This window comes from Bubalus bubalis, chromosome 11 (assembly GCF_019923935.1).
Source record: "Bubalus bubalis isolate 160015118507 breed Murrah chromosome 11, NDDB_SH_1, whole genome shotgun sequence".
NCBI lineage: Eukaryota > Metazoa > Chordata > Mammalia > Artiodactyla > Bovidae > Bubalus > Bubalus bubalis.
Genome location: NC_059167.1, coordinates 91,691,627 through 91,717,098, shown reverse-complemented (window position 1 = coordinate 91,717,098; position 25,472 = coordinate 91,691,627). Strand labels below are relative to the sequence as shown.

Here is a 25,472-nt window from a genome sequence, read left to right as displayed (position 1 = left end):
GCAAACGTGCTTCTTCTGTGTCTCCTGCATTGGCAGGCAGATTCTTTACCACTGTGCCACCTGGGAAGCCCATCATCTCTTAGGTTCCAGTTAATCTGATGGTTGAGGACTCCTGTGGAGTTGAATTCTGCAAAACAACTCAAGAACGTGCTTTGGATTAATCTTGACTTTTGAAACAGAACTGGGAGTCTTTACAAATGACATGTTGTCTCTGAAGAAGTTAGGTTATCTCCTTGTCCTGGTAGTTACTAGTTCTTACCTTCTTTTGTTCCTTTAATATCATTAACTACTGAGACCTATCCCTCTGCAAGGGCAGGCACTGTGGCCAGGCTTAGATCACAAAATAGCTCAGGCCTAAAACGGCTTCTGTTACTAAAGTTATGCCTGGTTCTTTCTCTAGGGTCCCCTACCCTGTCTGCTTACACTTGGCCTGTCTACCTTGAGAAAGAATCTCTCTACCTGAGATCTCCTCTTGTAATTTTCCATCTACTGGATCCCCTCCCTCTGCTTTTCTTGTTGTTCAGTCACTCAGTCATGTCCAACTCTTTGAAACCCCATGGACTACAGCATGCCAGGCTTCCCTGTCCTTCACTGTCTCCTGGAGCTTGCTCAAACTCATGTCTAATGAGGTGGTGATATCATCCAACCACCTCATCCCTCTGCTTGTTGGCTATCAATCCCCACTTATCCTTGTATTGAGTTGATTTCTCCGCCCTCACTGTCCAAGTCCCCCCTCCTCCCCAACCCCTCCCGCACAGTGAACATGCTGAGTCCTAACCACTAGACCACCAGGAAATTCCTAAGTCTTACTGTTTTAACAAGTTCCAGAATTATTTTTTTTTAAAGATTTCATACATGCAGGATTTGGATCACACTGAACAATTTTTTTTTTCATTCAACAACACACTGAAAAACACTCAATGAAATATCTTTCCAACCACACTGTTTTATTAACTACTTATCATTTCTAAGATGCCACAAGTAAAAATGTAGCCTCAAGGTCAAGATAAAGCCTCTTATTAAGCTTTCAAAGATTTAAGGAAGTGCCAAATCTTCTGGCTAAACAGAAGATTTCTAAGACTCTTAAGTGTCTCCTAATCTCAGTTAGTTATATAAGACGGCTTCTGCCAAAATATAAGTATTGTCACACAGCATGCTCCCATGTAGGAGGCCCAGCTTTGATCCTTGGTCCAGCAACTAAGAGTTGCATGCCATGACTAAAGATTGTGAGCACCGCAGCAAAGACCCTTCACAGCAAAGTAAATTAAAAAAAAAATAAGAAGAAAGCAGGTTGTAGAGGCTTTCAGCAAGGAAAAAGGCAAAAAACTTGGGTTTTCCTGTTTGTATCTTCTAGAAGCAGAACAGACTCTATGAAACTTGAGATTGAATTAACATTTGAAGACATCTTTGGAAAATGGTACCTGGCAGACTTTATTTATAAATATATTCAACAGAAAGAAGAAGAAAAAAAAACATAGTTTTCATTTTTTAATTTTATTAAAGTACAGAGTTAACAAGTTTTGAGTTTTCCACCTAGGAAAAGACTGGTCAACTTCGGCTTCTTCATAGAAAAATTAGCGTTCAAAAAAACCCCAATTATAAATCCATAGGTGCCTTTGTGACTTAAAACAAAAAAAAAATAACTAGTTTTAAAAGTTACCAAAACTCAAACATATCTAAGACCATTATAAATTTCAAACAGTAGATTACCACACATACTACATTTTCAAATTCTAACAGCAAAACATAACCACATAATTTGGCTACATCTAATTATTTCAGACAAGTTTTTTTTAAAAAGTAACAAAGTTATGACTATAAAATTTCTGTAGTTTTTTTTCAAAGTAAAATAACCTTAAATCTTTAATAAAGGAAAACAAAACAATCCTTAAATTTCTTATAAATAGCTCTCAAGACATATATTACCCATCTGCTGCAAGCTTTCTTTACCTGAGAGAATTTCCCAGGATCCTTCACCACAAAGGATTACCTTAAAGAGTTCTTTCTAACATTTTACTCACATAAACATGGTTAACACCTACAGAAGTGGATGTGGACAAATGCATTCTTAATCCACCATTCCCCAAGTTAAGTTTTTGCTGAAAGGATTTTGCTTTTAAAAAAAGAACGCCTCTTTGGTAAAAGCCAAATACTTCATCCTCTCAAAATGAACACTTCTGTAAATGATTTACTGAGGAAGGGAAAAAAAAGAGAGAGAGAAATCTTTAGAATGGTTAGCATTAATTCCAAAGATCTGTATCCTGCTAAGCGAGTATATTAGAGAGCACATCTCTGCCTAAAATACAAAACTGGATTAAAATGTCTGAGGCTTTACAAATATATTAAGGACGGCAGGAAACACAGTTAAGAACGAAGTCAGAGGGATTTAGTCAATCAAGGAGAATACCCTACAGAGAACGGCATGAACCCAGGGGTATCGGCGCCATCCTCAATGAAGGAGAGCCCAGGGGGCTCTCTGGACATGTGGGATCCTGGCCCAAGATCACATCCTTCTTAGTTATACCTAAAACTGCCTTTCATTTTCAAGAAGGGTAGGACATGAATGTACACCAAAATGAGATGCTCTTTAGAAAGGCAATCAAAGGAGAAAAAGACCCAGGCAGCGTAAATGCATACAGGCTCTGGAATTCCCTTCTCAGGGTAACAGGAAGCACCAATGGTAGTAAACTTCTGGCCAAAATTATTATAAATAAGCAAATAATCTTAAAAAGGCAGAAGGAGACAATGTGGGGGAAATTAGCAGTACACAGAGGTCAACCACAGTGAAGGCATCTCTGAGCAACTGGAAATAAACAAAGGGGTATGGGAGCACCCTCGCTGGCCACCAGAATCCCAAAGCCCCCGGGACCCCCAACCTCCACTGGCCCACATGCACACAGCCCACCTACGCTACGAAGGAGCTCCAAGGACTTCTGGCAAACGATTCTTTCAAGCCATTTCCCAAGAAATTGTGAGGACAAAAACGAAACCAACTAACCAGCATTAAAAAAAAAAAAAAAAATCAACCCAGTAGGGACCAAGTAGGGTTTCTGAAAGCCTTTGGTGAGAAAGTCTCTGGTCTCCAGTCAGGAGACACATCTAGACATAAACAGCAACACTCCCAGAAGAATCCCTTCCTCTATTTATGTGTATTTACTCGTGAAAATGAGAAGTGAAAAAATTTCCACATCGGATGAACAGCACCGAGGAAGCTTACACATAGTTTTAAAAAATCTTCAGCTCTCATGGCTAAAGGAATCTGACCAGCAGCTTCTGAGAACGCACTTTTTAAATCATGTATAAAAAGTTGTAGGAAGCAAAGTCTATTATTTTGAAAAGATTATCAGTGAATTTATCAAATGAACATCACCCTTAACAGCAACTCAAAGCAATTGGCACTGTATTTCCAGTTTCTTAAAACATAATAGCACAAAAACGTAGACTCTTTAAACCCATGAATGTTGACTTATCACCTGAGTACTGTTTACTGCAATTAATAATCATTAAAGTCAACATCTTATTTATATACCCTTAGTCCTCAGAAAACGTCCACATCTCTCTTGATCATTTGGATAAAACTGCTTAAATGTTCAGTTGAGAATAAAAATCAGAATGACTGTAACTCTTCTTGTATCAGACCGACCTTCAGTAAGGAACATTATCAGGCACCAACCAAGTCTTAAGCAGCTGGAGAATGTGGGTTGGCTGCGGGGGAGAGGGGCTCAGGAAGGAAGCCTGGCCACTGGTGTTGTCCTTTCCTCTGTGTCTTCCTGAGCTAGTTTCTGCACGGGAAGGGCCAGCTCGAAAGTCAGAGTTGGATGCTAGACCCTAGCAGGAAGAAAACACAACAAAACCAGCTACCGACAGCACCCCAGCTCTTGACCTGCCTGTCCTTGTGATCTTTGTAAAGCCAGTCTCGCTTACCCAGAGCCTCTCCCTGCACCAGCCACTGCAGGGGCCCCTGCCAGGGTGCTGTGGCACAGGCCACCCACTGCCGCCACCTGTCTGACCACAGAACTCCCACCCCTACAGGCTTCCCTGTGGGCCACACACGGCAACCACTCATTCTGTGCCTACAGAAGATCTCTGGACCAAGTTTGAAGACTCCTGATCTGGGGGGGAAAAAAAAAAAACTTGATCGAGTGTACAAAACAAGGCTCTCTCACACACACAAGGAGTGCCTTTAACAAGTGAATCTCCAACACTATAACTAAGGCAAGTTTCTGGAGGAATGCATCCACTGTATGCCCCTTGCGTCCACCCAACTCCCTCATTTTCTTGAGAGGAGGGCAAAGGAGTGCGTGGAAATGAAGAGCGGGACTAATTTCCCAGGTCAGCATTTGGCACCCTGGAGCCCAGCTTATGGGGGACCCGACGTGCCGAGAGGATTCTTTCCATCCTGCATGAAATACTAAGAGGTGGGTCCCCGCTGTGTCTCCACTGGGGTCTCCGGTGGACATTCCACTGTGTAAACTCCTCCCTGGACGAGAGCATCAACACTGAAAATGGAGATCTTCTTACACAGCTGCCTAGAGTCAAATCTCTCTTAAGTGTCACCTTAGGAGTATGTACTTTGGAAGTTTCTGTGGCTTTTGCTCATGGCTTAATTAAATAACTCCCCATCCCACCCACCTTTTCTTCTAAGTATATCATCTGGTCACTTCTACAATTTGTATAATTGGAGGCCTTACCTGGTCAGCCCTGTTTGAGGTGCTGCCTCTGATTCTCACCTTAGCAAACCTACCCCTAAAATCATAAGGGACATTAATGGTGTGGTCACATTACAGATCTGGAAAACAAAAGCCCTTTTGCTTTTACAATTTCAAAGGCCTCGCGTGGAAGAGAAACTGGTTGACTTCAGTAATGGAAAGAGGGGTGCAGTAGGCTTCAGTCGAGAAGCAACTTCCCAATAAGGTCCAAAAGTATTATGACTATCAACCCACAAACAAGAACTATAGCAAAGACAACAACACGAACATTGTTCTATCATCACGTGAACACCACCACGAGTAAGGGTCAAATGGCTCCATCACCGCCTGATCTGAGTTACAAAGCAAGTCACTAAGGCAGTAACTCAGATCAGGCGGTGACAATCTCGGGGGGGGGAATCACATGGGTGGTGATGGCAAAGTGTGCTTTTTCACATTATAAGAAAGATGCTGAACCCAAAGGGATGAGGGCACCTCTGGGAAGGGCAAGGGCAGAGTGAAGCCTGTGATTCCCAGCATCACAACTTCAAAGGGAAACGTGTCGGGGGTGGGAGAAGATGGCACAGGGGTGGAATGAAAAGCAGATGCTTCCTCTTGGAGCCAATAAATACCAGGACGGTGAGCAGGAGCTCTGCAGGCTGAGGTGTGGAGCCTTCTGAGGGGTCTGCCTTCTACTGGGGGCAAAGGGCTCCAGATTTTGTCATGTCTATTTCAGGGATAGGTAATAGGCCACACAAAGTAAGCTTTTATCCCTGTGAAAAGATGTCATTCCCCAAACTCTGTCCTGGTAAAAACATGCAGAAGGAAAATACTAGCCTGACCACTATCCCAATATTTAGGGGTAAAACACGTACAAAATCTATAAACACTCAGCATCAACTTAGGTGAAATTTTCAATTCTTTAGGGGCAAATTGGTAGCTTCTTTTTGAACTTCAGAATTACAAAAAGTGAATCAAGTAATTTTTTTTCCCCCCTGAAGGTTTTTCAGACCCAGTGAAGCCAGCCAGGGGAATGCCAGCTTGTCACAAAGTACCAGTCACTGCTTGACTCCTGGGATATTTGTTCAAGGGCATCACTTTCTGCTGCAGAACCAAGGAGATTGCTCAGATCCTCACACGGAGTACTGCGGAGAGGGTCGACAGAGGGGGGCAATCAGTGTACCCAGGTACAGGAGAACACATATCCAGCAGGAAGCCATCTTGACCCAAAAGATGGACCAGCTCCCGCTGAAGAAGTTCTCGATGTTGGCACTTTCATAGCTGTAGAAACAAGAGACCCAGGTGTGGTCAGAGCAGGAAGAGAACAGGTGGTGGAAAGGTCTCTTCCCACCAAGTGTCTCTCCCTGCTTCCACCGCCATCCCACACCAGCCTTTCTTTTTTCCCTAGCAACTCAATTCAGATATTAATATAATGCACACCCACTTAAAGCACATGATTCTTATTATATTCATAGACTTGTGTAACCACCACCACAGTCAATTCTAGAACATTCTCATCACCCTAGAAAGAAACCCTGCACCCTTTAGCTGGCCTCCCATTTCCTCCTCCACTTGGCCCCTGGCATGACTTAACCACTTTCTGTCTGTATGGCTTTGCCAGTTCTGGACATGTCACCGGGCATGGAATCAAGTGGCCTCTTGTGACTGGCTTTTCTCAGCATATTTCTTTTGGGGTGTCTCCATGCTGTAGTATGTAACTTTATTCCTTTCTGTTGTGGAGGAATATTCCATTGTGTGGATATAGCACCTTTTGTTTATCCATTTGTCAGCTGATGGGCATTTGGTTGCTTCCACTTAGCTATTATGAACAATGCTGCCATGAACATTTGTGTATAAGCTTTCGCATGGATGTGTGTTTTTCTCCTCTTGAGTATATCATTAGGAGTACAGCTGCGGGATCATATAACAACTCTGTGTTCAACATTCTGAGGAACTATTTTCCAAAGTGCCTATACCATTTTTACCCACCAGGATCGAGAGAGGGCTCCAGTTTTAACACATCTTTGATACTGTTATTTTCTGCCTCCAACCTTTTTGAAGCTTCCCAAGCCAAAATGTTCCAGGAATTCCCTGGCACACTGCGAAGCACAAGAGGCTCCAATGCCCTCTTCTCCCTCAGGCTGCCTGGGAAGATCTCCTCAGGGAAGCCTTCCCCATCAGTCTGTTGGCAACCTCTGCCCCCAACATCCCCGGCCCCGCTCCTTGTTCTTCTTCCTCACTTTCCTCCCCAGTAGTCATCAGTGTCTGACATACTGTATTTGATGTGCACCACTATCCACCTCCCGCACTAGAATACAGGCCCTGCCACCCACAGCAGCGTGGCCCAGAGGAGCCACGCATGTCTGTTGCACAATGAGTCTAAATAAATTCTTCAGGCCAGAATACTGGAGTGGGTAAAGCCTTTCCCTTCTCCAGGGGAATCTTCCCAACCCAGGGATCAAACCCAGGTCTCCCACACTGCAGGCAGATTCTTTACCAGCTAAGCCACAAGGGAAGCCCAATAATACTGGAGTGGGTAGCCTATTTCTTCTCCAGTGGATCTTTCTAACCCAGGAATTGAACTGGGGCCTCCTGCATTGCAGGCAGATTCTTTACCAACTGAGCTATCAGGGAAGCCCAAATATCTATCCTAAGTTATTCTAATGTCTACCTTAGGTATATCCTAATGTACACTAAATTATGATCCAACAAAAACTCTGGATCAAAGAAAGATACAAAAGGAATCGAAAAGAACCTTCATGTAGTAACAGGGAAAGTCAGACTCATCATGTGAGTTAAAAAAACAAAAAAACAAACAAAAAAAAAACCCAACCCTCTAGGGAGAAAGTATGTGTAATCACACTTATGTTTAAAAAAATTATACAGGCTTATACATGCACAGAAAAGAAATGAAAGGAAATACATCATTTGATTAGCAGTGGTTATGGAGTTGGGGTGGAGGGCCTATGCTACTTTTCATACTTACATATTAGTGTTTTTTTTTGAGATGTTTCAAACTTTTGTAATGAAAGTGTTAAAAAAAAAAAAAAAGACAAAGTAGAAAAAAAGAGTATCATCTCTTTTCTAAAAGCCAGATGATTGCTTAAGAATTCTAAGTTCTTCTTCCGTTTCTGTTACTATGTTCTATAGACTGTCCATGTGCTATTAACCTCCTATTTCCTTAAGACTGCAGTAAGCATCACCAATTTCCAGGGTTAAAAGTATGTCAAAAGACTGTCAGGAACTTGGACTGTTTCTGGGAAGACGAGTGCAGCAGGTCTTGGAGAAGAGGTTAATTGACTTCAAGAGGTCTGATTTTCAGGCTGTCAAGAACAGGATGTTTTAAAAAATTAACTTCTAAAACATCTAAGACGAGGGGCCACTCACTTGAACCAGTTGGTGACGGTCATCATCACATAGAGGGAAGCCAAGAAGAACATGAAGTGGAAATAGGCATAGCTGTAGACAGTGCTTTTCTTCTCATCATAAATGACCCGTGGGCCCTCTTTCATATTCCGCTTCTCTTCAGCATCTGTGAACCACAAAGTGAGCACAAGCTCCATGAGGGAACACAAGGAAGCTTACCACTTTCGCAAAGCCAAACATGCTTATTTCCAGCCCAGAGGCTGTTGAGTAGGAAAGCTGTCAAACACCATTTGTACCCTCAGGCAAGCTCATCTATGCCATGAGCCCCAAGCTCCCACCTCACCCCTGAACCTTCTGTAATAGGATGAGTTACCTACTGGCACATTTAACAGAAGAGAGCTCTTAAACACAGAAAACTTATTATAAACTTGGAAGAAAGTGATAGCAGAGCAAGAGTTCTCAAGCCCCTGCTGCTGCTGCTAAGTCGCTTCAGTCGTGTCCGACTCTGTGCGACCCCAGAGACGACAGCCCACTAGGCTCCCCTGTCCCTGGGATTCTCCAGGCAAGAACACCGGAGTGGTTTGCCATTTCCTTCTCCAGCCCCTGGAATGTTCCAATTCAAGAAGAGGAAGCTGAATGAAAGAAATTTTCCAAATTTGCATTCCTTTAAAAAAAAAAATGTAACTTCTTGTTCCTCAAAAATGTACTGTGTAATTTAACTTATAAATATGAGCCAAAAATATCAACTTTTCCTCATCTGCCAGAATACCAACACAAATCCCAAAGACCCTTTGGGAAGAACGTGTAAAGTATATAAACAATAAACCAGCTCTGGAATAAAGGAATTCCTCTTCCCACTCAAGTTATTTGTGCCTAAATCCCAAAGGCCTACAGACGAGTGGTACAGGTCTGCAGGGCATCACGGAGGCCCAGACGGGATGTTGTCCACTTACCCTCTCCCCCAGAGCCGAAGCAAAAGCAACACCGGGCTACCTGTAAGGGCAAAACCAACCAAGTCAGGAGGCTTGCTTTCTGCTTTTCCATCTCCACATCGGTTAAGAACTAAAGGCCATCTACATGCCAAATTTTCCCCATCTACACCCCACTACACCCCAAATCCAGAACTGCACACTTCATCCCTTCGAAAGGTTCTACTAAAGTGTCTGCTCTTCCCTGATGGTCTGGGGGCTGGTGAGATGGGAAACACGAGGACATGGAGGTGAGCCACCCAGAGCCCCTTCCAGGGTGCCCCCTTAGTGCCTGCTCAGCCGCTGCGAGCCTCTGGCTGGCAGCTCCAGGTTCTGCCCTAGCTGGGAGTTGCCCCACCCTCAAGCAATCCCTTCCTGGGCAACCCACGCAGGATAAGAGCTCCTAGCAGGGGTGTAAAGGTACAGCCACAACCCCTGGGGGACAGCTTTGATGGGTCATATCTGCTCCGAGCACCCCTGGGATGAGCAGAGGCTCTGCCCAACCTGCAGTGCCCTTCAACCCCCCTTCCCTCCTCCGCATGTGTTGAAAAGTCAAAGTGTTAGTTGCTCAGTCATGTCTGACACCCATGGACTGTACCCGCCAGGCTCCTCTGTCCAGGGGATTCTCCAGGCAAAAATACTAGAGTGGGTTGCCATTCCCTTCTCCAGAGGATCTTCCTGACCCATGGATTGAACCCGGGTCTCCTGCATTGTAGGCAGATTCTTTACAGTCTTCCGAGCCACCAGGGGAAGCCTCCCTAATAAATATCCTGCAAGTCAGGCTCTGCCCTGGTGGCCACTTCTAGAAAACTCAGCCTGGAACATGAAGTGAATGAGATAAGGTCCCCTCCCTCTGGGAGGTCCCTCCTGGCACTCTGCTCTACTTGCTGCTCCACTCGATCTTTGGCGCCAGGGGCTGAGATCATTATCCTGCGTTTAGGTGAGGAAACCGGGGTCAGCCAGGTTGAAGACCTGGCCTTAAGTCACAAAACAAGCTTAGTGACAGAGCTGGGACAGGAACTTGGGTGGATGGGAACTCCCAGGTCTGTGCTTCACAAGGGCCAACAGGCAGCATGTGATATCTCGATGGTGGAGCTGACAGACTCAGAAAGGGAAAAACTAAGGGATCTGGAGCCAGCAGGCCCACCCACATTGCTACTAGAATCAGGCTCTGAACTGGCGGCCTAAGGGAAGCAGGGGAAACAGGGACGGCAATGCAGGGGGTGGCTCCTTCCAAACGACGTACCACGTTTCTGACCTACTCAAGACAACAAATTTAATTTTTTTTTTAAATATTGCGTTTATGAAAAATTACTACATTGATTCCAGAAAGACTCTGGTAAACAGAATAAGAAACACAACACATACCAGGACAGTCTAGGAAGTGCTGGGTCCTCAATGCCTCTTGGCTTGATAGTTTTATGATAAAGAACAGAGAGCTGGGGGCAAGGACGTGGGAATCCAAGCCTTTGCCCCATTTATACCCCTCAAAGCCAAGCTCTTTTTCCTTCTTGTGTCAAGGAAACTTGTCAATAGAGGGACTGATCTTGACAGAATCTTGGATCAAGGGATACAGTCTAAGATTCATTAATTCATTCAGGGGGCCCAAGACATGTTATGCCGGGGTCCCAGTTCTTTTGAAGCTAAAGTTACCACAAGCAATGACTGACTCTCTCTTTCAAAGGTCTATCCTGTGAAAAGTGATGCAAGGAGTTGGCGAACCAACTTCCATCCTGTGTGTGCTCCGGTTCAGAGGGGAACGCTGGGGCTCTTTCCTCGGAATGAGAAGAAAAACATTCTCTTAAATCTAATGCGGAGACTTGCTGTTCTTTGCACTTCACCTCTGTACACAATAGGGATATTGAAGCCAGAGCGGTCCAGCCTCAGCAGGGGTCACCCAGTCAGTGGTTGAGCATGACCGCCTGCCTTCTAGAGCCATTCTCTTCTGAAGAATAGGCAGCAACCCATTCAGACTCAGTACAGTTCGCTCCTTCTTCAAGTGACAGAAAGAGCTGGTGAATGCTGCTGGCAGGCTGACAGCCCTTCATAACGACCGGCTTCTCTCCAGGTCAGGCGGAGGCAGGCCCATCCCCAGGGCAAAGCGCTCGTGTCTGGACAGACCCCAGGGCTCTTCCTCCTCGCAGGGAAGGGCAGCCGGGGGTCGGACGCCAGGCAGGGTCGGCAGCAGAGCCGGCAGACAGCAGCCAGATCTTGGGCAACGGTGGTTGGGAACACAACACCGACTCGAGCAAGACTACATGGTCTGCATGCCGGCAAATCCCAAGTTTAAAGGGCTTCCTTTTTCTGTTTATCCCCCACCCTGCTGGAAAATGGAGATAAAAGCCTCCTTGGGTTTCTTTGAAGATGAAATCACAGATGCAGTGCTTGGAACACAGCAAGTCCTAGCCGTCCCTGGAAACGCCTCTTCTTTCCATTCTTGGAGTCAGGGCAGAGTCTCTTTCTGGCTGCTTCCATCTGATTAGACCTTTTGTGACCTCAGTGGATCTTCCACCAAAGGCCTCAGAAAAGGAGTTTTGCATCAGAAAGAAAAAGATATTCTACTGACCGACAGGCCTCTGTTCTCTGTTTGCTATTCTTCACCCCGTGAAATGCCCACCTGCTGGAGCTGCTGCAGGGAGTAAGCTCACGTACAGACAGTGCCCAGCAGCACGCAGACAGGGTGTCCCTCCCCTTCTCTTTCCGACAGCCGCCTTCTGACCTCACAGTCGTGCCATGTATGGAGAACACAGACAGGTACACACTAGGGGAAGGGACCGCAAGTTAAAACAACCCACATACATTCTGTTACGACAGAGGAAAAAAGCAGAGAGCAGGCTGACAAGCTACCCAGGCCTTTGGTGGGAGCGGGGTGGCCGGGTGCCACACCAGAGGCTGAATTTGTTGGAGAAAAATCCACAACTTTTATTTTAATCCTATAGTATATTGAGGACATTTCTTTTTCCGTACAGGAATCGTGTTCCTTCCTGAGTAAAAAAAATGGGATCATGGGATGCAGACCACTAAAGATGCAAGTAAAGACATAAAAAGCCTTCCTGGAAAATGGGTCTTCCAAGATAAAGCACAGCCAAGAAAAGGAAATGAACTTACTTCCAGCTCGGGAGCTGTGTACCGGCCCTGCAGAGCATCGGAACTTGATCTTGTCGTCGATGTCAAACTAACACAAAACAGAAAGGTCAGCTGGGTATATTAACATGTCACATAACACGTCGAAGGAGGGCAGAGCTGCCTGGCCAGGACTCCAAGGAGGCTCGCTCTAACCTACAGTTCTGCTTAAATAAAAGTTGTCTAATATCCCACTTTATTCCAAAACTGGCTGACCAACTCGACAGCTGGTATCTTCTTCCATGGATTGCATTAGACCATTTTATGCAAACAGAAGCTTGAAAAAAAAAAAGTTGTCTTTTGGTCCTCTTATATTGGTTTTCACTTTGGTTTTTTGCCTCTCCTCCTTCAAATGCCAACATACTTTTCATATTTCACTTTTATCTTTCCCCTCCTTTTGACTAGTCTCACTTAGAAGAGATCAAAGGCAATGAAAGAAGCCAGAAATGGTGATAAAACTCAAGGGCATGAAAAGCAAAGGTCGTCACAATTTTCTGTGATAATCAGCCTTGGACAGACAAGTTTTTCTATTTAGAAATTCAGTATACAGTAGCTATCAATGTCATTTAAAAAAATTCTTCCTGCCACTTTCCTCCTGCCTAGAGAAGTAAAATGTTGTAAAATCTGGCTTACAGAGGTACAAAAAGGCATTTACTTTTTCCTGGGGTGGGGATCATTTTAAGCACATTTCTATGTGTAAATATACAGTGTACATGAATAATCTATACAGATTCATTTAGCAAATGTTTACTGAAGGTGTGGCCTGTGTCAGGCCCTGTTCTTCGCACTGGGAACTCAGTGAGACATACAGCAATCCCTTTCCTCCTGCACTCCAGGGATAGGGGAGAGGGTGGGACGGTGGGAGCTGTTAGTGGAGAGGCAGGAATTTCAGACTCATTTCAACCAAATAAACCACAAAGGGAGCACTGTCTTCTGGACTCATTCTCATCCTCTTTCCCAAGGAGAGAAGAGATCAATGAGATGCAAATAAACAATAAAAGGCTTCCCTCATAAAAAGGTCCTCTGGGATCCAAGATCATTGTTTCTTTTGTCCAGTCAAGTCCAACAGCATCACTTTCAATTCTGCTTTGAACAGATGGATGTTAATGGAGGCCCACTCCACTACCACTTTCTGGCTTGAGCCTGGTCTGAGGAGTGACAGAAACAATTCCATGGCTGTGTGCCCAAGAAACATACACACCTGGCTCCTGCACTCAAGGTGCTATATTTTGCGCATATGAATTATGAGTTAATACGGTCTGTCGTTTCCATGGGGGGACATGTGACTTAACTTCAGGAAAAGATCAATATCTGGAATTTTCATCTGAAAGATGACGTTTATTCTTTAAAAGAGTATGACTTAATATTCCATTTCCTAACTTCTTGGGAATAAGATGGTTTCAGAAAAGCCAACTTTTGGTCCTGGCAACTCTGTCACTTCACTTTCATATCGGAGGATACTAAGAGCGGGAGCTCTTGTTCTTACTTCTAAAAATACCTATAATCAGTTCATCATATATATGGACTTCTATAAGTAAATGTAACTATAAGATCTTTATTCAGTCATAGCCTTTATCCACAAAACATTCTTCTTAGAATTACTGAGAAAATACTATTGTTTTTACAAACTCTTTAAAAGCCTGGGAAATTCTTACTGTCTGCACTCTGGCTATTACTAGAACCATCTGGTCTGCACAAGACAATTCCCGGATTATCCATAACCTCTTCCCTTCCAGGGCTCAGGCCTGAGTGACTTTAACCCTGTGCTTCCTGTGGGGGTGGGAGGGGCCTGACAGCATTTGGTTGGGGCAGAGCTGGACACAGCTGGACACAGAATGTCTAGTAACCTTATTTGATTATTATCCTGAGCCCTCACTCACTAAAAGCCAGTAGCATCTTTCCATTGCTGTGACAATGAAAAAAAATAAACCTCCCGCTCCCGCAAGCCCTCCCAACCTCTGTTGAGCTCTGAACCTCTTGCACACTGGAAGAAGGATTTGTAATGCAGATGCCCCTCCACATCTGTTTCAGCTGCTTTTGGAACTAGCCAAACTCCACCAGGTCACAGAAAATCTCCAGCCAACACGTCCAGACTTTCCTGCTGGAGACCACAGATTCTGCCCCTGACCAACTTACAGGGCCCTTGAGAGATCACGTGACTATTCTCAGCCTTGGTGTAAGCAAGTTCATCTACCTTCCCAGTGTAACACAGAGCTGGAGGCTCAGCTCCCAAGAGAAACCAGAGTTTGTAGGAAGAGGCCTTCAACACACCCCTGATGCAGAGACATAAAGATTTCTAGCTGGCAGGTTCCAGAGTAACAGGAGTCCCAAAAATATACCCCCCCCAATTCTTAAAAAAAAAAAAAAAAAAAAGCAGCAGGTCCAGCCCACACCAACAGTATAGGTAACCCTCCTTGATATGCCAACTTTTCTCAGTTTAAACTAGTCCCTCCAATGCCATCTTATTAATCTTTCAATTATTTCCAAATGGTCTGCCATATTGCTGTGAATGTCCCATTTGAACTAGCAAGTTGTTTGACCATTCGTAAAGATTCTTAGTTTTTCCAATTTTGTACTCAAATTCCTAGACAGCTGAAAAAGATACTTATTTTCTTTTCTCTTAAGTATAGCTAAAACTAAAATAGCCAGAAACATTTTATAGCACAAATACCTCTTAATAATTCAATTATGTAAGTTACCCAGCTGATGGGTCCACCTAAGTAAAACGACCTGACTCCAAGTCATCCCAGGGGAAAGAAAAATGACTACGAACATGTCTCTCCCAATACTTCAGCAAAGGAGGTGGAAGGAAACGTTTCCGTAACTGGGAGAGACATATAGGAGCAGGCTCCACATCTCAGTTTCCTTGTACGTTCATGGAGGGAACTGACTTTTGTGGGGTGGGGGGCAGGGCACAGCTTGTGGATTCTTAGTTCCCCAACAAGGAATCGAACCCAGACACTTGGCAGTGAAAGCACAGAGTCCTAACACTGGACCTCCAGGAACTTCCACTCCATGAGGGAACTGAACTTGATGGACTCCATAATCCTGTCTCATTGGACAGTTAGTGAATTTAAAGCCAACAGACTAATAATTGCAGCCAAAATCTAGAGTCCAAGGAGGGCCTTCAGGAATAGCTAGGGGAGGACAGGCAGGTGACAGCCTACGAGGGCACAGGGGCATAGCCATACAGAGAGAGCCACCAGGGAACTCCTGACGGGGCCCAGGCTGTGGCGTTTCTTTACAGCATAATGCCTGGGTACAGGGGCAGGGGTGGCCTCAGCTGGAAAGCCAGGGTATGGGTTTTGGCTGAACCCTACTTCCAAGCTAAGACAGCCAAGAGTAAAACCTCCTCAAAGTGAGTGCCACAGAAGCAGGACTTGGGGCAGAAAACCAAAAAGCAAAACTGGAGTTCATTATGAGAGCCTCCTAAAGAAGCATTAGAGAGAGAGAGAGTGTGTTTGTGTGTCTGTGGTTGGGGGTGGGGAGGGGATACTCCAGTTAGGAGAGAACACAGCACAGTGAGCCTCTAAGATCTTACCGAAGTCCCAAGCAGTCTTGGACTTCTGTTGAAATGGGCGATTTCAGACTTCTCTGGTCCGGGGTTAGGAATCTGCCTGCCAATGCAGGGGGCACAGATTCAATCCCTGGTTGGGGAAGATTCCACATGCATTGGGACAACTAAGCCTGTGAGCCACAACTTCCGAGGCTCTGTGCCACAGCTACTGAAGCCTGTGCACCTAGAGCCTGTGCTCTGCCACAGGAGAAGCCCCTGCAATGAGAAGTCCCAGCTCCACAACAAAGAGTGGCTCCTGCTCCCCACAACTAGAGAAAGCACTCTCATAGCAACAGGACCAAAAATAGATAAGAATAAAATTTTTTTAAAAAAGAAAGAAAATGGGTGAATTCTCTCTGCAATGCACACAACCAGCTAGTCTTCCTACAGATTCTATTGAGAAATCTAGACATTCTTGCAATCATCTTCAAATGACAGTTTTCGCCCAGGCAATGCAGCCTCCTTTTGTAACATCTTCCAACTTCTCAATCCTTTTTGAGTCTAGGAAGTCAAGATTTGAAACCTCCCAAATTGTACTACCTCCCACATTTCCCCTTTTCAAGGCCCTCCTAGGGCTAAACTCAAAGCCCCCTCGAACTCCAGGCTGCTTGCTATAAAGTTCTCAAAGCCCACTCCTTCTGGAGCTGCGGTGGGTAATTAGAGCAAACACCAGTCACCCAGGGCCCCCCTCGCTGTGCAGCACTGCGCTGAACCCCCAGGAATCAACTGCCATGACCAGGTGGTATGTTCACGCCGTGTGCTGCGTCAGCCCACAGGGCTGCCTGGTTACTCCCCAGCTCCACTTGGCCTGGCTGTTGTTTTCTGTCTCCTCATCCTTCGAGCACTATGGTTTTGCAGATTGATTACCAGCATTCAATAACGTGTGCTCTTGGTATTTAGACAGATTTTACATAGCTGTCAGCTTCAAAAGTTCTTTTGGGAATCCCAGACTAGACCTTGCCAACCTCTGCTAAGGTGCCGCTAAATTTCAAAAGCAACGTATACGGTGGAAATTACACACCACAAACCAAAACGACTGGTGGCAGTTCTATCACCATAGTAAATAGTATTTTTGCATCTTTTCCACTGATAGCAAATCTAAGTCCTATTTTATCTAAGGGAGCAAATATTTTTAATCATGTGGGATTAGGCATTCAGCAACTCACAAAAACATCTGATTTTAGTCTATCAAATATCTTTACAGCTTTTTTTTTCTGATAATACATACAAAAGAAGCAATAGCTCATGTTAAAAAAAACTTTTTTAAAAGAAAAAAAAATTATATACATAATACAAGCACATTACAATCTTGGTTTATCTCCTTCCAGGACTTTTTCTTCATCTGTAAATACAACTACATTTTATTCTAAAAGTGAAATATTCTACATTTATAGTTTAGTAACCTACTTTCTCCTTGCTGGACTCACCAATATTTTTTATATGCCAATACAGAAAAAAAGTGAGTGACAGATCATAAAATTAGCCATGCTGCTGACATTTCTCCCCCAAAGCCCAAAAATAATAGACTCAGGAAGGAAAAACTTAAGAAAGGAAGGACTGAGAATCAGGATTAAAATGTGGGTGCCTTACTGGTTTTCCTGAAAACATCTTTACAGCATTGATGTGGGCCCGAATCAGTGAACACGTATGGAATTGATAATAATGGAAGGCCAGAAAGTGTTGCCCATGGTTGCTTTTGCTGCAGCGTGGAGAGGCTGCCACTATGTCACAGACAGGCTGAGAGTCGACACTGCATGCCTTTGCAAGCTTGATGCATGACTGTGAACACACGCTCCATAAAACTCAGTTCTCCTGCCTATGTCTGTCGTCAAGGTCCATGGCTGTTGGTCCCTCTCTACAGCATGAAGGGGTGTTAGAAGCTGTGAGAGAAAATGCCAACATGTACAGAGAGACATTCTACTTATACAAGCTACCAAGGATGGTTCAGTTTTGGCCAAAGGATCACTACAACGTGCCTGTGACTGGTTGAAATTTTTAGACACTGAAATATACCGAAATGTAAAACACAGGAGTAAAACCTAAACACGAAAGGGTGACTGTCAAAGGGAAGCGTGATCAACAGTGAAACGTAAATGGAATAAGAAACTTATGATTCCTATCCTTTACTCTTCTCCCTCTGGTATTTTTTTATATAGATTTAAAAATAATAAACCCCAGCCCAAGCACCTAAAACACAGCCTGCTTATGTATCACACCTACTTTTGGAGAAATGACTTTGCTCCTTAAAAGCAATGTGAGTTTTAGCATAAAAGAAATGTTTCCTGTCTTTCCTGGACCAAGCACAAAATGTCTGTGTATGGAGTACTTTGTACTCTTTCCATCAACAAGAGAACAAACGTTTTTTTTCTGTTGGAGTAGAACGTTGCCAAAACATTCTGGCACATACTGTCTCTTCCTCATTTTGTGCTCCCTTACTCTCCAAAAGGGCTTTAGCAAGTAATACTCAACCATCTTTAAAGGATTGCAACATACCGTATATATTTATTTTATTTACCTCAAAGAAATACAAGTTATGTAAAATGAAGTCCAAACAGCTAGATTTCATGCTGTAAAACCACCTTCTTACTTCAGGCTTCATTTGCCCTCTTCCTCAGATGGCATTTGTTTGACCACCTCATACTGCTACAACTTATGTAAATTCTCCTCTTGTACTTAAAGTCTGCAAAGATGGCCTCAGGTAACTTCTAAAACTTACCATGAATACAAGATGCATACACACAAGATGGCAGTGCCCAGTCCAGCAACCAAGGTCTTGTCCCTGTATAGGTCCTGACCAAAGTTAGGCACACAGATGGTGACGTTCTTCCCGTGTTCATCTAGGACTTGTGAAGACAAGAAAAAAGGAATCATTGCCGTATTAGAAAAGCCCTCTGTAAGTCAGGGATGCATTCACTTTGGGAAAATCCATGCAGTATAGAACAGTGAACACTCAGCACTGCAAACGTTTCCTCTACCATCCAACTTAGATTAGATGGCTGCTCTCTAAAGCACCCTCTCCCACCTAGGCAGCCTCTCAGAATAAGACCCTTGGGTGTCAGCTTAGTGCTAAAGGGGTCTTCAGTACCAGGGATTTCTAAGAGTCATGTTCTTTTTCAGTACTATTGGAGCGATAGTAAAAAGTATTGGCTCATGGGTCTTCCCTCATGGCTCAGTGGTAAAGAATCTGCCTGCCAATGCAGGAGACACAGGTTCGATCCCTGGGTTGGGAAGATCCCCTGGAGAAGGAAAGGACAGCCCACTCCAGTATGCTTGCCTGGAGAATTCCATGGGCAGGGGAGCCTGGTGGGCTACAGTCCATGGGGTCACAGAAGAGTCAGATACAACTCAGGGACTAAATGATAACAATAAATTGGCCGACTGGGCAGCAGGTAGCATGCAGGTAACTGAGAGCATCCTCTATGTCGATCATCCTCGGAGAAGAACCAACAATCAAACAGGAACTCGCAGGAACTGCTGTCTGGCCAGCAGCCTCCACCCAGATAAGAAGTCATTCTATTGTCAGTAATAGGACCGTCATGACATCTTTTAGGCTGTAACCTGGGAAACTTCTCAAGTGGCTAGAGTCTAATAAAATTGTAGAGGCTAGATAACAAAGATTTCTATCATATTACCATCATTAGTTGTTTACTTTTTATCTAACAGAGTCTTCAGTTCTGAACACCCAAGCTGGCTCTATTTGCTCTGCCCCAAAATAAGGAACATAAATATAAAATAACAGGCTACAAACCATTCTACAAACATGCACATTCTATGGGCTTGAAGTTGCACTAAAATTATTACTTGTACTCCCACTTGAAACTGTAAACGTCAAATGTCACTGTGTGCTGTGGCTTCAGGAATCTTTTTCTTAGGCCACTGAAAATTTTCTTTACAAACCTGACCAAAATATGAACTTTGCTATTTAAGTACTACCACCCAAAATTAAAAATAAAAGGTTTTTTTTTTTTTCTGTATTTAAGTGATACCTGCCATTGAGAAGAAAAATGCTGTAACCAAAAAACCCCATTAAGTTAAAGCCAGAGATTAATATGTAAACAGTCAAAATACTCATAAAAGTTTTAAATAGACTAGATTTAAATAAACTTGAAGTCAAATTTATAGTTTTTTTCTAAAAAAATTATATCCAGGATAGACTATACTTAACAAAAGACCTACAATTATATTCACATTGTACTATAAATAGCTATAAAGGCAAGACCCATACATACTACACGTATATGCTAAAACTTTCAAAAACATCTTTGCATTTGCTTTCTAAATTTAAAAAAGGAAAACATCAATTTTCTACTCTAGAGAAAAGAGTATATGTATTTAACTTGATTTATATAAGATAAAATATACCCAAACATACACACATTTGTATATACTTATGTATATATGAATATACATGTATACATACATCTATATATCACAAACGTGAAAAAAATGATGAAATTTAAGGAGTTTGGAGATCAAAATAAGAAAATATGGCCCTTTACTGGGAAAGCTCAAGGGCTCGTACAGTAACAACCTATAATGGTCTTTTGATAGTTCTCAAATATCCGTTGCAACTTCTCTACAAAAATAATAGGTAACCTTTACAAAGTACCTCTGACACGCCAGAAACTGTACGTATACATATACACACATACTCAACTGAAGTCATAAAAACCACTCTGGAAAAGAAGAATCTTAATTATCTTCTTAAAATAATAATTAAAATTCTTATTTTAAAGGCGAGATGTCTAGGAAGAGAACAGTAAGTCACTTTATATAAGTTACTGAAGTGGCAGAACCACTCCCCCACACTCTTTCCACTCTTAGAGGCAAAGAAATGATCACTGAAAGTTAATTAACAGCCATCTAAAAACAACAGCAATAATAAGGAGAACAAAAAGAAATATCTTGAGTATTTCTGATGATTTCTTGATTATTTGATTATTTCTGAGTAGGAAAATGCAGATTAGGCTTACAAGCAAACTCATTAGCCCTCGTGAGTTCATGTCTTTCCTGCAGAGCAGGAAGCCTCAGGAGAAGGAAGGTCCAGGTTCATGTCCCATGCTGAGGACACTATTTAGTAAAGAAGTCTAGATCACCTCTCTAGTTTGATGCATTGCATCTCTGATACTTAAACGATAGTTCGAGGAGACACAGTCCTCACCCCACAAATGACACTATTCACCCTGCAAGCACAGCCTTCCTACAAGGCCAGCTTACCTACTTCTGCAGGTTTGCTGGACAGGGCTGAGAACGTGAGATACGTGACATAGCAGCTGATGAGACCCGACTGCAGTATCCCAGAGTGTGGCTGTCCTGGAGAACAACAAGGGACCATGTTACAAATCAATGGTGAGAAAGCATATGCACCGCCCCCCACCCCCAAAAAATGGTCTGCCCCAAATAATATCCCTCAAACCTAAAGCCCCACACATGAAGGTAAGAAGGGGTATGTAGCATATTTCTCATATAACACTAAAATCTTTGGGGGGAGGGAGTGACAAGCTGAACCTAAATGCCATTTCAGAGATGCCAAGTTCTGCCGAGTTCTCGCCCAACATCTTATTTTAATAATAACTACAGCTGTACTGAAACATACTGCCTGGTCTCCCTGAGGTTCATCACATTAGTTCTTAAATCACAAGGTCTCCAGAAAAAATTCACCACTGTTAATTTGTGAGATCACCTAGCTTAGTGGGGTGAATGATGGCTTTTATAGGAAGGACCTGGATTCCAGACTCACAAAGCCATCAGATACTCAGAATCCATGCCACTGGGGAAGAGTTCTCATCTGTGAATGGACAGAAAACCTTTGGGAATACCAGAATTGGTCCAAGCCAAAGAATGTGGCTATGGGGCTCAGCATTTATTGGGGAAAGGCCTTCTATGTTACAATATTTAAATTAAACGGTTCAGATGGCTAAGAGTAACCAAGATGCGATAAAAAGGACTCATCCTTTTTTTTGGTGAAATTTTCAACCATCCACAGACATAAAAAGATTTAGTTTTACCCAGTCTTCCCTCTGATTAAATTTATCTCCAGAACTTTACTTATCAAATTATAAGGACCAATAAAGGTAAAAAATAGGCCCTTTCCAGTGATGCTCTTTGACATGGGAATGAGACTCACCTTAACAATTAATGGCACTAAACCAAACTGTAACTATTTCAAAGGGTAGAATTTAACCCAAAGAATATTTTGATCTGAATACTAATAATGTTTTAGGAAATTCTTAATAGATAAAGGAACTGGGTGAATAATAATCTCAATTTCAATAATGAACTTCAGTCATTTCTTTCTTTTGGATTTGAAACAACCACGAGCAAGATCAGGCTCACAGGTTTCTGTTGGCTTTGCTGAGGAAGGACTTGGATCTGAGAAAGGCCAGCTCCTGGGGCCAGCGAATGACTGAGCCAGGATTGGATATCCTGTTTCCTGATTCTGGGACCACGCTGTCCTTGATTTGTGGTCCACAGAGGTCTTAAGTCAAAGATAAGCCCAAAACAGCTCCTTCGGGAGTCTTCTCATTCATTCAGATTTTACAAAGAGACCATAGGGAAGAGCTAAATATCCACTAAAGGCATTTTCCATTGAAATGCTCCTTGTAGTACATTATTTAACAATAGTAACATCTATCTTCTTATTTATTGACTTCATTATACTCAAATCTTTGACAAAGGCATGACTGACTATCACCTTCAGCCCAGTGCAGGGTAGGAAGAGGGCACTGGAATCCCACCTTTCCTATTGTTTACCCACCTGTGGTAAATAAAGAACTGACCATAATTTCCAAAATTATGGTCAAAGACATTTATAATATGAACAAGGAAGTACGGATCTCGTACTTACGATCTCGGACAGAGGGTGAGATGGATACCACTGACATAAGCAGACACAGGCCTCCATTTACTCCCAGGAGAATTTTATTTTCCATGCAGCCATCTTTCTGGGTATAAAACACGGCCATCCAAATCAAGCCTCCCGTAGTGATGGAGTATGCGATGAGGGTCACCAGGGACAGAGAGGCATACCACAGCTTGTTGGTAGCTGTGCCTGCAGTCCTGTTTCTCCAGAAGTAGAGGAGAGGAAGGGGTGGGGGGAAGACAGGTCAGTTGATTCTCCAACAATATCTACCACCCTTCAAGCATTATTAGCTAATGTTATCAGGTCCCAGACCATCGTAAGGAGTTATTCAGAAGACCTATCATTTTACCAGTTTTTGTGGATCACAACAAACTGTGGGAAATTCTTAAAGAGATGGGAATGCCAGATCACCTGACCTGCCTCCTGAGAAACCTGTATGCAGGTCAAGAAGCAACAGTCAGAACTGGACATGGAACAACAGACTGGTTCCAAACTGGGAAAGGAGTATGTCAAGGCTGTATATTGTCACCCTACTTATTTAACTTCTATGCAGGGCATATCATGTGAAATGCCAGGATGGATGAATCATAAGCTGGAATCAAGACTGTCAGGAGAACTATCAACAATCTCAAATAGGCAGATGATACCACTCTAATGGCAGAAAACATGGAACCAAAGAGACTCTTGATCAGAAGAGAGTGAAAAAGTTGGCTTGAAACTCAACATTCAAGAAACTAAGACCATGGTATCCTGTGCCATCACTTCACAGCAAATAGAAGGGGAAAAAGTGGAAGCAGAGAGAGATTTTATTTTCTTGGGCTCCAAAATCACTGTGGATGGTGACTGCAGCCATGAAATTAAAAAATGCTTGCTCCTTGGAAGGAAAGCTATGACAAACCTAGATAGCATATGCAAAAGCAGAGACATCTCTTTGCCAACAAAGGTCCATATAGTCAAAGCTATGGTTTTTCCAGTAGTCATGTATGGATGTAAGAGTTAGACCATAAAGAAGGTTGAGTGCTGAAGAATTGATGCTTTTGAATTATGGTGCTAGAAAAGACTCTTGAGAGTCCTTTGGACCACAAGGAAATCAAACCAGTGAATTCTGAAGGCAATCAACCCTGAACAGTCATTGGAAGGACCGAAGCTGAAGCTCCAACTCTTTGGCCATGTGATTTGAAGGGCCTACTCATTGGAAAAGACCGAGATGCTGAGAAAGACTGAGGGCAGGAGAAAGGGGCAGCAGAGGATGAGATGGTTAGAATTAACAGCTCAATGTACACGAATTTGAGCAAACTCCAGGAGATAGTGAAGGACAGAGGAGCCTAGGGTGCTGCAGTCTATGGGGTCACAAAGAGTCGGACACTACTTGGTCTATGAACAACAGCAAACAATCATTTTACCAACTAAAAACTAGAAGATACAGCTGAATATTCAAAAAATTCTTGGCTCAAGCTTAGAATTTTTTCTTAACGCTGAAAAACTTCAGTCTTTGACTCAAGTGTATTCAGTAACTAAAATGAATATCCACAGTCGTTAGCTTCCCCATTCTGGATGTCAACTACCCCAGGACAAGTTCTGGCAGTATTATAAAGTGGGCTCTGTGCTGGAGTTCTCTCTGAATTTTCCCAGAAACACAGAGCCCGCAGCCAGTCTCTTTCTCCAAGTGCTGCCAGCAGCTCCTGCTGATGCCCATCTTCCGTTCAGGGAGAGAGAAGTCATTGAACTCCACCCAGAGAAAGACTGGCTGACCTCATCTCTTTTGTCCTTGCACTGAAAAGAAGAGTCTATACCAGTACTGCTTCTCCCAAACAATGCCAGGTATGATTAAGGAAGAGTCTGACATTAAAAAAAAAGTGAAGGCAGGAATTCCCTGGTGGTCTAGTGGTTAGGTCTCAGCGCTCTCACGGCCAGGGGCCTAGGTTTGATTCCTGGTTGAGGAACTAAGATCCCACGTGCCTTGGACCACAGCCACCCCCTCTAAAAAAAAAAAAAAAAAAAAAGTGAAGAATAAAATCAGCCAGAAGAAGAGTAAAAATTTTAATGGAGTTTATAATAAAGACTCTAGAAGAGGAGACTAGTGTAAAGATTATATTATTTTATATAAACATTATTAAAGGGATGGGAGAAGTATGTGGTGGCTTAACAACCTATAGAGATTGTTCAGAACAAAGAAGAGTGCTTACTGATGCTAAAAGAAGAGGACAGAACTACAACAAGGGTTGGTCTGAATCATCTCATCTGCCTTAGGGGTCAACTGCCCTTTGTAACCACATCGCACAAAACTTTGAGAGCAGGCAACTTGGTTAACATCTTCAGAGTTGGAAAATGTTCAAGCAGCCCAGCTGAAACGTTTGAATGATGGAGAAGTTATTGCGGCCAGAAAGAAAACAAAGAGGAAAGGCCAAAATGATAATGACCATCATACTCCTGACACTGAGCCAGGCAGTCCGATGACTGTGGAGTTATTGTAATAGAGAAGGCACGCAAATCATATGAAGATGAAGCGAGACTTAGAGAAAGCAGAGAGTCAAATGCTACCTGTTGACAGGGAGACAAAATGGATTATGAAGAAAAAGGTGAACACTGCTGACCAGTGTGTAAGTGGGGGGTCCAGCTATGTCCTCACCAGTTTTTTGGGCTATTTTATTAGTGTAAGAAGGACTTTCTTAACAGTTGATTTTGCTTGGATTCCCAAGGTTAAATCTTCAACCCTAACCTCTCCCCTCTACTCCAGGCTCATATTATCCCTGTTAACGTCTCCACTTGGAGGTCTAACTGGCTTGTGGACCTTAGGAGGTCCAGGTTAACTTTCCAGTATTCAAACTTCCACCCCCAAACCTGCCCTCCTGTGGTCTTCCCAACCTCAGAATATGGCAATTCCACTAGGGCTGGGGGTAAAGAACTGT

General features: G+C 43.3%; 1 protein-coding gene across 5 annotated transcripts in view; it reads right to left on the bottom strand.

The window, feature by feature from the left end:
- Positions 1-25,472, bottom strand: part of SERINC5 (serine incorporator 5) — a 119,158-nt gene that overhangs the window by 8,953 nt on the left and 84,733 nt on the right. For 3 of the 5 annotated variants that reach the window (XM_044925440.2, XM_006053984.4, XM_044925438.2), the window contains 7 exons: positions 22,549-22,760; positions 20,919-21,014; positions 18,418-18,544; positions 12,131-12,197; positions 9,008-9,047; positions 8,076-8,220; positions 1,476-5,969 (listed from right to left, as the gene is read on the bottom strand). In XM_044925440.2, coding sequence (XP_044781375.1) covers positions 5,822-5,969; positions 8,076-8,220; positions 9,008-9,047; positions 12,131-12,197; positions 18,418-18,544; positions 20,919-21,014; positions 22,549-22,760 — 835 coding nt within the window. In that variant the 3' untranslated portion in view covers positions 1,476-5,821. Of the gene's footprint in view, positions 1-1,475; positions 5,970-8,075; positions 8,221-9,007; positions 9,048-11,639; positions 11,784-12,130; positions 12,198-18,417; positions 18,545-20,918; positions 21,015-22,548; positions 22,761-25,472 lie in introns of those variants that run through there. The other 2 variants (XM_044925439.2, XM_044925441.2) reach the window with 2 other exon arrangements.